Below are 16,844 nucleotides of genomic sequence, written 5' to 3'. Positions count from 1 at the left end.
AGCCAAGCTGAGAGGTGGAAGGAGAGCCTCCTGAGGCCATCGTCTGAGCACCTGGATGCAGCTTTGCCTGAAGTGAGGCCTAGTGCTTCAGGTTTCACAAGTCATCCACACGCTTTCCTTCCTAAAGCCATCATGATGAGAAAGATCCTGCTGAGCATAACATAGCCCAGGTGGCATCCTGACCATGATGCATCGGTGTCTTTGATGAATAAAAATGTGGAGTTAAGTATCCAGTGGCTCAAATTTAACTGTGTGCAACTGGCAGGAAAACATTTTTCAACACAGCGGGCTATAGAAGCTGAGAGGTGACATCCTACCTGTCAACAGGCTGCCACAAGGGTGTCCGAACCAGTAAGCAGGTGCCCTGAGATCACCCGGTCCCTTCCCTCCTGCGAGGTTTCTTGCTGGAATGCCAGACACAGACCCCGAGAGGCATGCAAATGCCCTTCAAAGGAGCAAGAGAGGGGGAGGTGGGGAAGAACCAGCTTCTGACCGTGGTCTGCCCCTCTGAGCCACTGTTCCGCCATGCTCAGACAGCACACACTTGACAGCCTTCACAGGTCTCTGCTGTCCATGCTGGGTCTCTTTAAAGACCCCAGCAGACCCGGTTCCAAGCTGGGGTCAGAGTGGGGCAGCTCTGCAGTGGGAAGCCTGCCTGCAGCCCTCCCTCCTGGGCTCCTGGCCATCATGATCTGAGGGTCCATCATGGCAGACCCACAGACTCTGACAAGCCAGGACAGTGGGTGGCCAGTGGGCCACTTCCTCAGTGATGCCTCCCTGGTGGGCTTAGTCCTTCAGGACACACAGCTTCCTTTATCAGCTCTGGGTCTCACCTGGTCCATTATCAGCTCTAAGCCAGAAAACATGTCCCTTGTCCCATTCCCTCCAAGCCATTTTTCATGCTAGAATGATGAACTGAGTACCCAGGGAGAGGTGGAGCTTCACATTCTGGGCTGATGTTAAACCCAGTGAGTCAAATTCTAATGCAGGTATTTCAGAAAGATGCACCCAGGGAAAGGATGGAGTCCACAACCCCCGCCCCCCACCACCACTGCATGCTTTATGCTAGACCCTGCACCAGGCTTCTCCTCCAGGGATGGCAGGGGTTGTCCATCTGGGTGGCAGGAACCACTGGGCCTGAGCCCCCAATGGACCAGTGGCTCTGAGGGCTGTTGGGCCATGGAAACCTGTAGGGCCACCCAGATGCTGCCTGGGGCCAGGACTGGGCCCTTCAGTACGCCCCTTTGACCAATAAGCTCCAGCCTTTCCTCAATGGTCCCTGTGGGCCACACAGCTAGGTGGACACAGGGCATAGGACCCATCTCAGGGAGAAAGCAACCACTGCTGGGGCCATGCCAGCGTACACAGGGGCAGCTGGTTGGAAGGCACTGGCTGGGGCCTACCTGGGGTGGTCCGGGCACAAGAAGTTACTTAGAGCACTATTGGCTAAGTTTCCCAACACCCATTACCTCAGGGCTTCCTTCAGTCTGTCCAGCTGCCAGTCTATTCCAGGGCCCAAGGGGGCCTGAGGGTCATGCCAGGCAGAGGTACACAGGAGAGTGCCTTCCTGGCAAAACAGCTGGATGGCAGATTGACTTGGCAGGGCTGGGGCCAGGTGGCAGAATGGAGGCAGGGCTGTGAGGGGATCCAGGAAGAGCTCTGGCCCCCCTGCAGGAGACCTCTTGCTCTGTCCTGAGCCTCCCAGACTGTTCCCAGCAGGCAAGCTTCTGCCTCTGCCCCTGGAGGCACAGTCCTGACCAACCCTGAGGGGACTAGCCACCAGAACCACGAGGCTTTGCTCTGCCCTTGGCCATGTAGCCCAGTGACCCCAGAGGACCCTGACCCAGGACAGGGTCCCACACATCCAGGATAGCTGAAGTGAGTGTGCTTGACAAGTTAGGCCAGCCTCAGTACACAGGTCCATGTGGAGCTGACACCCTGCCCCAGGTCCTAGCCGAGCTCGCCCCTCACCATATCCCACCACCCAGCCCAGTGGCTGAGCAGAGCAATTTTCTGGGCCAAGGCCAGTCCTGTCCCCAGGGGCCACAGCAGAGTATGGGGTGATTTCCTGGATTTGGGGAAAGACACTGGCTTTTGTTAAGAAAACTCTCTTCAGCAACAAAATGATGGCTAGAAAGAATGACCAGGCAGCGCTGTCTGCCACACAGCCTGTCCCCACTAGCCACCACAGTGCCCCAGGTAGCCCTGGCTTCCACCCCCAGGTTCAGTGGGTATGGGCTGGGGGCCACTGGCCTGCGTGAGAGGTCACCCATTCTGCATGCCGGGATGGGAGTCAGGGCCTAACTTGTTTCAGAAGGGCCCCATGCTGACCATGGGTGGGGCTGGCGACACAAATGTGAACATATCCAAGTGTGGATTCTTTTACCCTTGTGGGGCTGATGGCCACGCCCCCAGGAGTCCCCATAGAGGAAGAGGGAGGGACATTCACTGGGAGGCCTCATGCCAAGGAAGTTCAGGCCTCAATGGACTCCTCTATGTGTCCCCTCAACTGCGGGTACCCATTCCCTCATCAAGCGGTGTTCCAGACAGACTGCCAGCTGGGGACAGCCAGGGGCTTGCTGGACAGTGACACTCTGGCTAAGGTGTCCTGCCTTTCCTTTGAGTTTGCCATAGACTCACATGCTGGGGGTGAGGGGCATGATGGTGCAGAGACCCTGAGCACCCACTGCCCGATGTTCACTAGCGGAACCACAGGGCCATAGCAGGAGACGACACCCAGTATCCACACGCTGCCCATCCTACCTGCACCCACATGAACGTGTGCTCATGTGCGAGGTTCTGGCAATTTTCGTCTTTGTGGCATAAAGCATATGTCACATGAATCTGCCATCGACCCTCCTGTAAGTGTACACCTCAGCAGCCTCAAGCGCATTCACGCAGCTCTGCAGTTGCCATCACTGTCTGCCTTGGGACTGCTCCTCTTCCCTCTGGAGCCATTGCCCATGAGACTCCAGGGTCCTTTGTGGGGTGCTGAGGGCGAAGCAGGGCCTCAGGCAGGCCAGGCAGGCACCCTACCTCTGCGCGCCTCCCAACCCCACTCACAGCACTGTGTGGATTTAGGACCCCCACCTCTGTTGATCCTCCTACTGCCCTTGCCTGGCAGCGGCACCTCTCTGTCCCCCATCTCCCAACCCTGCAGCCCCTGCCTCTGTGCAATCTGCTGCAACACAGACAGTCACAGCGGTCCACCCTGGGGACATGGCCTCTGCACTTGCCTGGCTTCCAGGCAGCCCGTCAGGGCAGGCGGCTTCCCACTCCATGTCCTTTAACTGTGTCCCCTACTGGTGAACACCTTCACATACCCTAATACGAGTATACTCAGTACACCTGTCCTTCACATCTGGCCCTGGTGCCAGTGTTCTCAGGTGTTGGGGACACTGCACACAAAACCATGTCACCTTCTCAGGCAATGTGTGAGGGTGGCAGCAGGTGCTGAGGGCCTAGATGGTGGGCTGTCTTTGCTTCCTGAATGGGGGCATTTGGTCACAGGGGTCAGTAGGAGGCTGTAGTCTAGGTTGTGCCCTCAGCGTGGCCAGGGAATGGCTGGCAGGGCAGCAGGAGCCCTGTCCTGTGAGTGGGCAGAGGAATTTGTCACGCTCAGGGTCCTGCACCTGCCAAATGGAAAAGGCACGGGGCGGGGGGAGGGAACATTAGAAGGTTGCAGTGATAATCCCAAGGGAGGAGCTGAGGCTGATGCACTGACGTGGATGAAGACAGGGAGAAGGGAGGGACTCACAGATGCCCCAGCCCATGGCACGACACGCCTCCTAAGGCACATGTGGCATCAGAGAAGGGGTGTCACATGGGGCTGATAGGCCAGCACTCATGTCCATCCAGAGTTTCAGGATACACCTTGGTCAGAAAGAGAAGCTCTGTCAATGTAGTCAGAGGAGGGCATCCTGAATTTAGAGAGCACCTTACGTCCAATAACAGGTTCCTAAGAGGACAAAGGAACACAGGGAGATGCCACATGAAGATGGCAGCAGAGGTCTGAGGACAGCAGTAGCCACTGGGAGCTGAAAGAGGACACAAGGACGCTCCCTAGGGATTCTGATACTTGGATCCTAGGCTTCTGGTCTCCAGAACTGGGAGGGAATACCTCTGTTGTCCCACATCTGGACTTGTCCTGGCTCCCTGGGGAGTATCAGGTAGCTCTGCCTCAGCTGGGCCTCTGGTTGCCAGGCTAGCCAGGTGGGACCACACTATGGACCCAGGGCAGAGTAGGAGTGGCAGGGCCCTTGGAGTTCTGGCTGGGGCTGCCCCATTGGTCAGGGCAGGTTGGGACACCTAGGCTGCAGCTGTGAGGCGGGCTCCACTTGCACTCTCTCTGCCACCAAGGCCACCAACTGCCTATCGCTTCCATCTTCTGGGGAAAAGGGAAACCTGCCCTGCTGGAAAGTAGGCCAGCCCCCTTGGCCTTCCCAGGCTGTTTATGTCCCTGGAAACATTGTGCCCTGCTGGCTTCTATTTCCCACCATCGATATGAAGGCAATGTGGCAGGTGGGAACCTCTGTGCACAAAGGAAGTTTGGGCTAGACACACCCACAAATCTTGAAGCAGACCTGGGGCAGTAGATGAGCGGACAGGCTGAGAGCACACCCCCAAAGCCCTCCTGGAGCTGGAGGCTTGGTCTCTGGACCAAGTGGATAGAAGCTCTAGAGCAAAGGTGCCAGGGTAAGGGTGGAGTACAGGACTCAAAGCTGGGGAATTTAGGGACATTTTGCATCCTGAAGCTTGGGTCCCCATTTTCAGGCCTGCTTCCAGAAAAATCATGGAGTAGCCAGATTGCAGCTCATGGCAGATACCCATGCAGAACCACTGGGGGTGACTATCCACAGGAGGCAGGCTCCCAAGCAAGACAGACTGAGGACTGCCTCAGGGCAGGCCAGACCCATCTTGGAGGGCCTCTGGCCACTGTTTGTAGGTGGCTGACCCACATCCAAGAGAAAATCTCCAGCAACAAAAAGCTGGCTTACTGAAGTGTCTGAGAAATGTCACCAGTCAGTGAGGACAGATAATGGGAGACAGAAAACAACACAGAGCAGATATATACAGCCTGCCCTGGTACAGGGCTCCTTAGTTACAGTAAGCACTGGAGACTGGTGTGAGGTCACTGAATAAGGGAGCTGGGATGGAGTGGGAGGGGGCAAGGAATTGGGATGGCAGGGCAGGGAGTTGTGATGGAGGAGGGGGCAGAAAGTTGGGATGAACAACGGGGAAAGGGCAAGGCTGCCTGAGTCTTCTAGCACCACCTTCCTGTTTGAATTAAGTAAATGTACCCAGTACTGGTGCCCACTCACTTGCTCATTCCACAGATACTTGCCCACAGCCTTTTTGGGGTCAGCTCCTTTAAGGCTGCTAGGGCAGAATGAGAACCAAAGGCCCTGTGTGGGAGGACTGGTGCTCCCTTCTGCCTTGGAAGGCAGAACCTGCCTCACGACAGGTGCAGGGGAATGCACCTGCCACTAAAGGCTGGGGCAGTTGGCCACCTGAGGCTGGCCTTCAGCTGCAGGAAGAGGGGAGAAGGCAAGGTCAGAGGTGGGTCGCGGGGACACTGAACTAGTATCTGGAACCAGGGAAAAGGGGTGATGTCTGATAGGGACAGGGTTTCTTTGGGGACTGGAAACCTCTGGATGCAGTGACAGGCACAAAACCCTGAGTGTCTACTAACCACCACAAGGCAGGCTTTAAGAGGGTGAGTTGAGGGGCTGGGGCTCAGTGGCACAGTGCTTGCCTAGTATGTGTGAGGCATTGGGTTCCATCCTCAGCACCACAAAAATAAATAATGAAGATTTAAAAAAAAAATTAGGGGCTGGGGTTGTGGCTCAGTGATAGAATGCTCGCCTAGTATGCATGAGGCACTGGGTTCAATCCTCAGCACCAAATAAAAATAAAGATATTGTGTCCACCGAAAACTAAAGAAAAAAAAATTTAAAAACCAGAATGGCAAAAAGAAAACTGTCTGTAAAAGCAAACAGGAACTTGGCAGGTAGACTGAGTCCAACTTTTCCTTCCTAAAGGAGAACAGTGTTAGGAAGCCACAGGGCTTCCTGTTGTCAGGAAAGCTCAGGCAACACCAGTGATGGTGTGGCAATGGTCTCAGCCAAGGACTGATAGTTGTGTCCTCAACTCTTGAGGAGCCAGTCCAGACCAAGGCCTCTGAACCACAGGGAGGCTGGGCGGGGGCTGTGACAGGGTCAGGGAAGGGAGGCCCCGCACAAAGATGAAAGCTATGGATAATTAACGCTCTCAGGCCAGGCTTGACTACAAAACCCTTTGTGGTGGCCTGAAAGAGAAAGCAAACAGATGCAAGACCCATCCCTGGTTTCTAGAGCATGAGGACCTTTGAAATTACAAGACATTAAAATAAAGCTTTGGGTAAAGGACCTCATGTTCTAGTTGCAGATTTGATGTTAGATCAAAACGGAATTGCTCCTGAAAGCCTAGGCACAGGCCTATTATTCAAGGCAGCCCAACCCCAATGCACAGAAAGGACCTCTGCACAGAGCATTCCTGGCTGGCCTAAGATCCCATGGCAAACCTCACCCTGTGACAGGTATCTCCCCAAATGCTGAGGGCCCCTTCTCTGTCTTCTGTTGTCCCCGCCATTTCTGATGGTCATCAGGGACATGTCAGAGAGACACTGGGGTCTTAGGGGCAGCATTCTGAAGGGTAGGCCACCCTCATCCTGCCCCACTTGTACTCAGTGAGGTGCTGGGGCAACCTCGAGCCCCCCATGGGAAAGAGACTGCTTTCCTAGAGCACAGCACCTGGAAGAGAGAGCATAGCTCCTGTCGGCATTAGGAAGAAGGCCAACGATGTCCCTACAGGACCTGCTGAGTCTTGGTGACTGCCTGGCCCAAAGCAAGGGTTCTCTTCAAACCCCAGCAAGCAGAGCACTGCTTTGGCCGCCTGCTGAGAGTGATGCTGGCCATTCAGGCTCCTGTTGCCTGCAGTTAGCAACCCGCTGTGCACACTGAGCAGAGCCAGAGGCGGGGCGTGCCTGTGCCGGATATTGGGTGCACTCAGTCGCGAAGCCAGGTCCGTCTTCGTGTTTGGGAATAGCAGGCAACACCACTGAGGAGCTGTGCCCAGGCCCTGCTGCACCACAAGGTTGTGGGTCACAGGCAGTAGACACCAAAGGCTACCTCTGCCACATGTGCTAACATGCTCGAGCCCCAGGCTCTGGCTGCGCTCTTCTGCTGAGCTCCCCCAGCAGCCCGTGCGTGCACAGCAGCAGCAGCAGCAGCGTTTGCTAACATCAGCCAGTGGCATGGTCCTCCTCCTAATTAGGGGTGTTAATTAGCACAAATGAGTCAAGTTAGCAAATTAGTCTGTAAGGCACTTGGGAGCAGGTGATGTCAGGTGGCAGAGAATGCTCCACCACCTGAGGGAGCACTACGCCAGAGAGTGGGGGAGCCCTAAGTTGGCAGGGAAAACAGAAGCACCAACACTCTCCAATATTTACAAGCACTTTCTCTTATGTGTTCAAAACCACCCACATTTTATAATCAGGTTTGCTTGTGTGGTGGCCTGGAGGCCCCTGTGTCCACTGCCTGTGCAGTACCCTGCCCTGGGACACGGGTGCCACTGTGCACTGCTACCACCTGAGAGGCTGGCTGCCTCGCTTCAGCTCGGCCTCCACGTAGGCCCTGTGTAGCACCTGCAGGTGCAGCAGCAGCTGTTCCAGGTTCTCCCCAGTCACTGCCGACAGGGCGATGACCTGTCCCAGGTGGTCCTGGAGCTGGGGCAGATGGGCTCTGGCCTGGGGGAGATCAATCTTGTTTGCAACAACCACATGGGGCCTCTCAGACAGGCCTTCTTTGTACTTTTCCAGTTCGTACTTTAAATCATCCACCTGAGTCCATGGCTCTGGTAGGGAAAGGTCCACTATGAACAAGAGGAAGCGGCAGCGCTCAATGTGCCTGAGGAAGCTGAGTCCCAGACCCTTGTCCTGGTGGGCGCCTCGGATGATGCCAGGGATGTCTGCCACTGTAGGAAATAAGAACATAGGGTCATGGTGGGCCCCACAGGCTGGACTTTCAACCTGGTGGCTGGGGAGCCAGGCCCTAGGGTTGCCTCAGCCTTCAGATGTGCAGAATGCAAGATGAGGCTGATCTGATGAGGAGTGCTTAACTCGTTCCTGTCCTTTCTGGCTTCAAACATGATCCAAAAAGGAAAAAACGGCTTCCTGCACTCTATTAATAATTTGATTACTGAGGGAAACCATTGTGGAGCCCTTTGCAAACATAAAGTGCTATACAAACCACCTTTCCAGCAGGCTATTTTTACTGGGTACATTATCTTCTGGAAAAAGTTTTCTTCTCTCAAAATGGTACAGGGAAAGCTTTTTAAAGCACACGTCTACATCAGGGCAGAGTTCACAATGGAAGAATGAAGCCGTGGCAGAACTCCTCAGGTTGCAAACTTGTACTCCCAGATCTGACCTGAAGCTTGGATGGCAGGGGGTGGTGCTGATTTCAGGACACAACAGACTCACTAAAATTGTCTCAGTTAGGAAAAACAGTACGCCAAGCTTGGGAGTTGGTTGTTTTCCTGAATTGCTCAGATCACCTTAACTCCCCTGGGGGCAGATTCTGGATGCTCTACCTGCCACCTGTTGGTGACCTTCGCAGTGAACAGTCCCCACGTGGGGCTTCAAGGTGGTGAAGGGGTAGGGAGCCACAGCAGGTTTTGCATTTGAAATGGCCCGGAGCAGCGAGGACTTCCCAGCATTGGGAAAGCCGACCTGGAAGACAGGGAAGACAGCCCGTGACTCTGGGAAGGCCCTTCATGCTGCAGTTGGCAGCTGGCTGAGATGGGACCAATGAGCTGAGAAGCTGTTACTGTCCCCTAAGCCAGTAGCTCATCTTGCCACCAGGGACCCACCATCCCAGCATGGGCCACCGTCTTGAGCTCCAGGTGGAGAACGCGTTCCTGACCCGGCTCTCCCGGGGTGCAAGTCACAGGGGCTCGGTTGTCATTGGCCAGGAAGAAGCGGTTGCCTTTCCCGCCTGCCCCGCCCAGTGCAGCGATGTACTCCTGGCCCCGCTGGGACAAGTCGGCCACGACCTCACTGCCCTCCTTCACCAAGGTGCCCACGGGAACCTGAAAGCAGCATGGTATTCATGAGTTACAGTGCACAATCAGGGCTGCAGGGTAACCTCTCCTCTCACAGCCACCAAGCACAATCCTGGCCACCAAGAGTTCCATGGGGCTGTTCACAGTCAATCAATCAGACTGCTCAGTGGCTTTAGCAGTGTTTTTAAGTGTTTCTAAAATGAGAGGACTGCCTTGGCCAGAGACGGGCACAGGTGTGCTCTGTAGGTTGCCCCCTTTGAGGCCTCTTCACCTGCACAGGGCCCACACTAGTGCACAAAGACCTGTGCGGTGTGTACTCCCCCTGCCTTGTCACCCGTGCCTTCAGCAGTTGATGCCAATGACAGGAGAGGTGGATACAGCAGTTGGGCTTACCCGGACGAAGAGCATGGCGCCACTCCGGCCAAAGCAGTTCTTCCTGCCACCATCTTCTCCACTGAAACCCTGATACTGGGATAGGACCGACGACAGCGACTTGACTTGCTGGTCAGCTAGAGGCAGAGCAAGAACGAAGACGTCCCTTTGGGTTGAGACAGAACAAGTGCCTGCAGCTAACGTTCTGTCTTTCCTAGGAGCCTTAAGATGCACACGAGATAAGGAATAGAGCTGGGGCAGGCATTACTCACAAGCAACACAATTAAAAATTAAGCTCTTACTTTCCTTCAAAGAAACTTCCATTCCTGAAAATTTTGAAGTTACTCATGATGCCATCAGTGTAAAGAAAGCTCTATTTACCATGCTGTGGATGCTCTGCTCCTAGCTTCCTCAGCACTTGGGCTTATGTGTGCTGACTAAGACTGAGGCTCTGACATCTACTACCATGCTAAGATTCCTAAACGTAAACTACGTTTGTGTCCCGGACAACAAAAGAAAGCACTCGAGGCTGATTTCTTTCTTTAGCGCACTGTTCTTTTGTTCGGCAATATTGGACACTGAGCCCAGGGCTTGCACATGCTTGCACACTACGTTTGTGTCCCGGACAACAAAAGAAAGCACTCGAGGCTGATTTCTTTCTTTAGCGCACTGTTCTTTTGTTCGGCAATATTGGACACTGAGCCCAGGGCTTGCACATGCTAGGCAGCACCCTACCAATAAGCCACACCTCATCTCTCTCTCTCTTTTTTTTTTTTTGTGGTGCTGGGAATTGAACCCACGGCCTTGTGCATGTGAGGCAAGCACTCTACCAACTAAGCCCTGTCCCCAGCCCCCTGCTCTCTCTTATTTTTGAGACAGCATCTCTAAGTTGCAGAGCCTGGACTTAAACTTGCAAGTCTCCTGCCTCAGCCTCTCAAGTGGCTGGAATTAGGGGCTGCACTACCGTGCCTGGCTTTCAGTGCACCATTTATGAACACCCACATGCTTTATAAAAATGTCTACATATCAAGTATTTAATGTAAGACACGTTAGGATAAGAAGGTAGATGTGAGGACCCGGCTCTTCCCCAGATACTCTCAGGGCACGTGCCTCTCAGGATGACATGGCCACCGTTGCCACCATCTCCACCATCAGGGCCCCCGAACTCCTTGCGGGGCTCGCTGTGGAAGCAGCTCATGCCAGAGCCTCCATTTCCTCCTCGAACAAGCACTCTCCGATGGTCCACAAAATACCTCTTCTACAGAAAGCACAAGACACCTACAGCGTTAGCTACACCCCATGGTCCTTCCAAGAGACCAAGTATCCACGAAAAAAAATGCCTTTTTATAAAATTAGAAGTTTATGGTGATAGTATTACTAATCTCTCCTAAAACCCAAAGATAAAAATCAGTTCTCACAAGTCATTACAATTTTTTTAGGCTTCAGTTCCTTCAAAAAGGAACTCGGCATTTCCAATCTAAAGAGAACCCAGCTGTCTCCAATGGGACACATTACCAACAGTCCGGTCTTCGCTAACATTCTAGTTCTAGTTTTGTAGGCTGCAGCAAGGTTAAGGTGGAGTCTCTCCTGGACTTTCAGCTGTGAAGAGAGAAGACTCTCTGTCCCTAACTGCTAGGGTTTCTCTGTGACATGCAGAGAGGTGATACACAGAGCCCTTCTTCAGAGCAGCTCTCTCTACAGGTCCTGAAGGCAGGCACAACCAGCTAAAGAAGCAACTAAAGAACAACTAACTAGTTTAGTTATCACACATTAGCTCGTCTTACAAGTCCAGCTACCCCAGGCCTCAGGCACAGTGCCCATGCCCAAAATGTATCCATGGGGACGCCTGCTTTCTGCAGGTCTGCAAGGACAGATATACCCTTGGTCCCTGACAGTCCTCTGCCTTCCTCAGGACTCAGGTCATGTGTATTTCCCACCCAGTGGGTTATATAAAGAGCTTATGATTCCCCGGTACCACCACTTGGAACCATGAATTACTATTTCAAAAACTCATTGTGCCATTTTGCTATGTGCCAACAAAATCAGGACCCACCTGATTGGGGAAAAACAGAAGTGGTAAGATGCAGACTTGGGCCTAAGCCAGGAAGGGGCGTCCCCTCGGCCACCAGATGCCAGATCCTTGATCTGCCTGCTGCCTGCCCAAGTTCCCCACTCTCTTCCCTTCTTTTGTAAACAAGTGGCTAGGCAGGTACTGCTTTGCTCCTGAGCTAACCAGATGTGCCTCCTCTGGAGGCCCTGCTCTTAGAATGCACCTGGAGAACTGCAGGAGACTGAGTGAGATGCAAACATGTGTTTTTCTTCTTCTTTTTTTGATACTAGGGAATGAACCCAGGGGCACTTAACCACTGAGCCACATCCCTAGACCTTTTTATACTTTATTTAGAGACAGAGTCTCAATGAGCTGCTCAGGGACTTGCTAAGTTGCTGAGGTTGGGTTTGAACTCATGATCTTACTGCCTCAGCCTCCCAAGCCACTGGGATTATGGACATGTGCCACCATGCTCAGCTGTATTTTCTTAAATTTAGTTAAAAGACCATTCTTGTTTTAAATAGGTTTTGGTAAACAAAAGAAGAATAATTGTAAGACTTAAACTATAAAACCAAAGGGCCACTTCTCCTTGGACATTTTAGGTTAAGATCCCTTCATTCTTACATGCTGGCTATTCAGGCCAGTAACACATGAGCAGCCCTGTACTGCCACACCTTCCAAGGTACCTGGCCCTCCTTGGGCTGCTCTCTGTGACAGCACAGTCCTTGGCACAAGGCCACATTCAAAAGGCTCTTCAGTCCCTTCAGTAACAAAATCAGCATATGAGACACCCTGCTACCTTCCAAAGGGGAGCCCATGGCAGGGTGCTCCCAGCTGAGAAATCTCACCAGTTTTTTCTCAGAGAGTGGCTTCTTTCCAGGGGTCTCCTGATGCTTGGTGTGGTCCACGCAGCCCACTGACAGCATCCTGGGTGAAGCCTGCTGTGGAAGGAGCCGGCAGGGCCTGAGGCTGGCCTGTGCAGACGGGGTCCACTGTGCCAGGCCCTCCAACAGGGTCTGAGAGCTTGCTGAGAACAGCCTCACAGGGATCATGGCCCCTAAAATGAGCCAAATGGGCAAAATAAGATGTTTGGTTGAACCCTGAATGTCAAGCTGAAGCTAAAGCAAAGTGCCTGGTGCATGGGAGAAAGAACCTGGGTGCCTGAGAGAGACAGGACCAACCAATAATCCATGTTTCAATGCTAAGCACCTGGCATCCTGTGGTGCCCACCAGCCCATTTGTGATGTAAGCAGAATATGCACACAAAGATCAAAATCCTTAGGTCTCCCACAGGACTGGGAATACTTCTCTGGGGAATATCGAGTAGCTGCTTAATGCAAATGTTAAAAGGCAAGCAAAACCTCAAGTCAAAATTGTTTCAAAATAAAAATATCCATTTGTCCAAGTATAACTGAGTGTGTTAATCTCCTGCAGCTTCAAATAATTAAACTGGAACGTGAGAACACTGGATATTTTAGGTTAAGATTCCCTTCATTCTTTTTTTTAATATATATAATAGTTGGGCACAATACCTTTATTTACTTATTTTTACGTGGTGCTGAGGATTGAACCCAGGGCCTCACAGGTGAGAGGCGGGCGCTCTAACACTGAGCCCCAGCCCCAATCTGAGCACTCTACCACTGATCCCCAGCTTGAAATCCCTTCATTCTTACATGCCAGCTATTCAGGCCAGTAACACATGAGCAGCCCTGCACTGCCACACCTTCCAAGGTACCCTGGCTCTCCTTGGGTTGCTCCCTGTGACAGCATAGTTCTTGGCACAAGACCCCATTCAAGAGGCTCTACAGTCCCTTCAGTAACAAAATCAGCATATATGACACCCTGATGCCTTCTAACAAACTCCCAGCCTTGCCACTCACCTTGGCACGACCCAGGGAAGGTTACACACCTGCTGCCTCAGTCTCCTCACCTGAAAATGGACAGGGATGGTGAGGACAGGCTGAGCTGACCCACCGGGACAGAGCAGCACTGGCTGTCCCACTGTGATGTGATGAGCAACATCTACTTGGTCTCTGCCCTGGGCCTGACCCCACATTCCAGACCCTAGCGATTCTCTCCCTGAGTGATGGGAAAAACAAGAGTAAAGAGTGGCATCTGACCAGAGCACCGCACCCCTTGGGACTTGTGGAGTGCAGAGGGGGATGCTTGCTTTATGAGATATTCTCAGTGACCCCTGGATAGCTTCAGGACAAGAGCTGGTCACCAGAAAGAGCAGGCCTGGAGTAAACCTTGGGACTTTCACCTCACCCTGTCCTCCAGCAAAGAGAAGGGCTGGGACTGAGCCAACAAGTGATCACACCTCGTGAGGAACCTCCACCAACACCCCAAGCCATGGGGTCTGGAGAGTTTTTGGGCCAAACTCTTCATATGCTGGAGGGTCCCCACCCAATTCCACAGGAGCAGAAACTCCCATACTGGGGGCCTTTCTGTGGCTGTTCACTGCATCCTCTGCGGTCTCCTTACAAATAATGGATCCTTTACAACAAACAAGTAAATGCTACAAGTTTTCCCGAGTCCTGTGAACCTGCGGAGAGGATGGAGGAACCCTCCTTGTTGTAGAAAAGTCCGACAGAAGTGTGGGTACCTGGAGACCCATTACTTGCAACTGCTATCAAGACGGGAGTGGTTCTGTGTAACTGAGTATATGGCTTATGAGATCCCCTTTCCCTGGCACAGTGTCAGAATACACTTGAATCGTGGGGCTCATAGCTGGCATTCCAAAGAGCTAGAGAAGGGCTTGGTATGAAGATCTGCACACGGGGCGAGGGTTCTGGGGTGGTGTGGACAGCAGCAGCAGCACTGGTCCAGCGCACGCTCTTTGTGAGCTATTTCTCAGTGCTGCCAGTGCACTGCATCCAGCTTCCCTGCCATCCACCACTCCCAGGCAGTCTGAGGTTACTCAAGAAGTTGAACTGGTTAGAAAAAAAACATTCCCCAAACAAAATCCCAGACTCAGGCTGTTTTCCTGATGAATTCCATCAAACATTCAAAGAATAACCAGTCTTAAACACACCTTTTCAGAAAGGAGAGGAGCTAATGGTGACTATATAACTAATTTTATAGGCCAGTAAAGCCCCAGTACCAAACCTGACTTTACAAAAAGAAAGAAGAGAGTAATACCGCTTGTGCATAGGCACGAAGGACCCATGGCAAAACAGTTCTTGTCCCTTTCCATCCTGGCAGCATGGAAAGGGACAAGCACCAAGACTCAGGAGGAGCTGCCCCAGAACACACAGGCAGAACCCACGGGGCACCTCACCATGGTGGCAGACCCTACAACCACTGCAACAGCAAACCAGGAGAAGGGTGCACTGCCCCACTGACAGAAGGTCTTCCAGGGCTTCCAGCTACATTCAGTCATGATGGAGAAAAAGGCAAGACAGCCATGCTGAGCACCTCTATGCCACACAGTCCTTTCAGACATTGCAGTAAAAGAATGGAAGGAGGAGGAAGTAAAACTCCCTATTTACAGAAGAGACGAGGGATTCCACAGAAGGCCCAGGGAAATCTACAAACCAACAATCAGAATCAAAAAATGAGGCTGAAAGCAGGAGGATCGAGAGTTCAAAGCCAGTGTTAGCAGCAGCAAGGTGCTCAGCATCTTAATGAAACCGCCTCTAAATAAAATAAATAGGGCTGGGAATGTGGTTCAGTGGTCGAGTGCCCCTGAGTTCAATCCCGTTACCCTCCCCCTGGTTCCCCCCCCCAAAAAAAAAGGAGCTGGACAAGGTTGCAGGGTACAAGGTTACACTTAGAAATCAACTGTGTTCTTATACATTAGTAGCAAAATAACTGGGAGGGCTGGGATTGTAGCTCAATGGTATAAACCTTGCTTAGTATGTGTGAGGCCCTTGGTTTGATCCTCAGTACCACATAAAAAATAAATACATTGGAGGCAGAGAGGTGACTTAAAAGAGGAGACCAGGAAGGAGTGTAAAAACTGGTGGTTGGGAGAGAAACTTGCAGCTTACCCACACAAGTGCGCCTGCAGCAACTCAGCCAGAAACTCATGCCATCTGTCTTGGAGCCCGAGCCCTGAAGATCAGTGATGAAGAAGCAGGTTGACTGCAAAGCCCCCTCCAAATCCTGCTTGATTTGACGTACCTTTTCTGCCCTTTTGACTGGAGCTGAGGGAACCCACTGATGATGCAGGCCTCATTTGCCAGGGGAACAGATTCTACACTCTGCAGTGCTGATTGGTGGTCCTGATTTCCTTTCTAATGAGGCTATTCTTATGCTATCCATTATCGTAACCCTTCCAACCACTTGGATCTATTAAGTTTCAATTAATTAAAAAAAATTGAATGAAATGTGAACTTGGTTCCTCAGCCCTACAGGCACTCAGCCACACGTGGCCAGGGCAGCACACTGGGCAGCAAGTGTGAGGAGCTGTGATCGTCACAACTCTTCTCACGCTCCGTCAAACAGTACCCCTGCGCTGGGCCCAGCTGAGCACACAACAATAAAGACGGCGACGGTGAGAATCCAGGATCGGGTCTGACAGAGACAAGCCTGGCAGCCTCAGGACAGGGCTTTTACAGACTTAGGTGGACACTGTCACTGTGGTTCTAGGGTCAAGCTCGGCTTGTACTGGTCCACAGGTTACTGCCAAAACCTCCCGGAGAGGCTGAGGCTCAGCCCTTACAAGGCTGCCCTGTCAGCAGCCTCACCAGGACCCACCGCCTGGAAGGAAAGCGGGAGGGCTTCCCGACAGTCCGCTCCGGCCTGAAGGTCAGGGCGGCACTCACGGAGTCACCTCGGGCCTCTGCTGGTCCTGCCCCTGCTCCCCCCGTCCGGAGTCCAGGGCAGGGGCAGGGGCACTGCCACTCTCCGGCTCCCCCGGTGTGGCGCCTGCCTCCTGAGGCCCTGCAGGGCGGAGACTGCGGGCGGCCACTCGCCGAGGCACCGCTAGCTCTCCGGGGCCCCAGCTGCAGCGGGGGCGCTCAGAGCGCGGCGCGCACGCGGGCGTCGCCGGGAACTAGGGCGCGATGAGGGACCCCACGCCACCCACCACCTCTGGGCGCTCTCCCGCACGCTCCGGGGAGGCCTCCGGAGCTCCAGACCCGACCACCGGCCCGAGGAGCCCGGCCGCGCCGCCGCGACCCACGGGAAAAGGCCCTGCAGCCCGCCGCGCTACCGCCGGCCCCAGGAGCCACCACTTCCGGGGCAACCACTGCTTCCGGGGCTGGATCCGGCCGCGCCTGCGCAGGCCCCGACAGCGTGTGGCCCCGCCCCCGGCCTCCTGTGCAGTTTGGGACTGGAGACTGAACGCCGGGGCGCGTCCCCAGCCCTATTTTTG

General features: G+C 53.4%; 1 protein-coding gene across 6 annotated transcripts; it reads right to left on the bottom strand.

Annotated features, from left to right (window-relative positions):
• Positions 1–7,482: 7,482 nt before the first annotated feature.
• Mtg2 (mitochondrial ribosome associated GTPase 2) lies at positions 7,483–16,646 on the bottom strand. Of its 6 annotated transcripts, XM_027954195.2 has the most exons (9): positions 16,557–16,574; positions 15,517–15,580; positions 13,405–13,454; positions 12,373–12,581; positions 10,585–10,732; positions 9,496–9,611; positions 8,911–9,129; positions 8,632–8,770; positions 7,483–8,013 (listed from the first exon to the last, which is right to left on the bottom strand). In XM_027954195.2, the coding sequence occupies exons 4-9, from the start codon at positions 12,574–12,576 to the stop codon at positions 7,622–7,624; spliced, it is 1,218 nt and encodes a 405-aa protein (XP_027809996.2). In that variant the 5' UTR covers positions 12,577–12,581; positions 13,405–13,454; positions 15,517–15,580; positions 16,557–16,574; the 3' UTR covers positions 7,483–7,621. The 6 variants fall into 6 exon arrangements, with proteins under 6 accessions (XP_027809996.2, XP_027809992.2, XP_027809994.2 ...); XM_027954191.2 differs by lacking the exon at positions 13,405–13,454 and having other exon boundaries at positions 16,557–16,646; XM_027954193.2 differs by lacking the exons at positions 13,405–13,454; positions 16,557–16,574 and adding an exon at positions 16,226–16,523.
• Between the last annotated feature and the right edge of the window lie 198 nt (positions 16,647–16,844).

This window comes from Marmota flaviventris, chromosome 2 (assembly GCF_047511675.1).
Source record: "Marmota flaviventris isolate mMarFla1 chromosome 2, mMarFla1.hap1, whole genome shotgun sequence".
Classification (NCBI taxonomy): Eukaryota; Metazoa; Chordata; class Mammalia; order Rodentia; family Sciuridae; genus Marmota; species Marmota flaviventris.
Note: the sequence above shows the minus strand (reverse complement) of the source record. Positions and strands in the feature narration are given on the sequence as shown.

Coding starts and splice junctions, on each gene's coding strand:
- Mtg2 (XM_027954191.2), bottom strand. CDS start 15,556: ATGAGTTTCTGGCTGAGTTGCTGCAGGCGCACTTGTGTGG. Junction 10,733..12,372: donor CACTCTCTGAGAAAAAACTG/GTGAGATTTCTC, acceptor TGCTTTCTGTAG/AAGAGGTATTTTGTGGACCA. Junction 8,771..8,910: donor CGGTGGCCCATGCTGGGATG/GTGGGTCCCTGG, acceptor CCTGTCTTCCAG/GTCGGCTTTCCCAATGCTGG.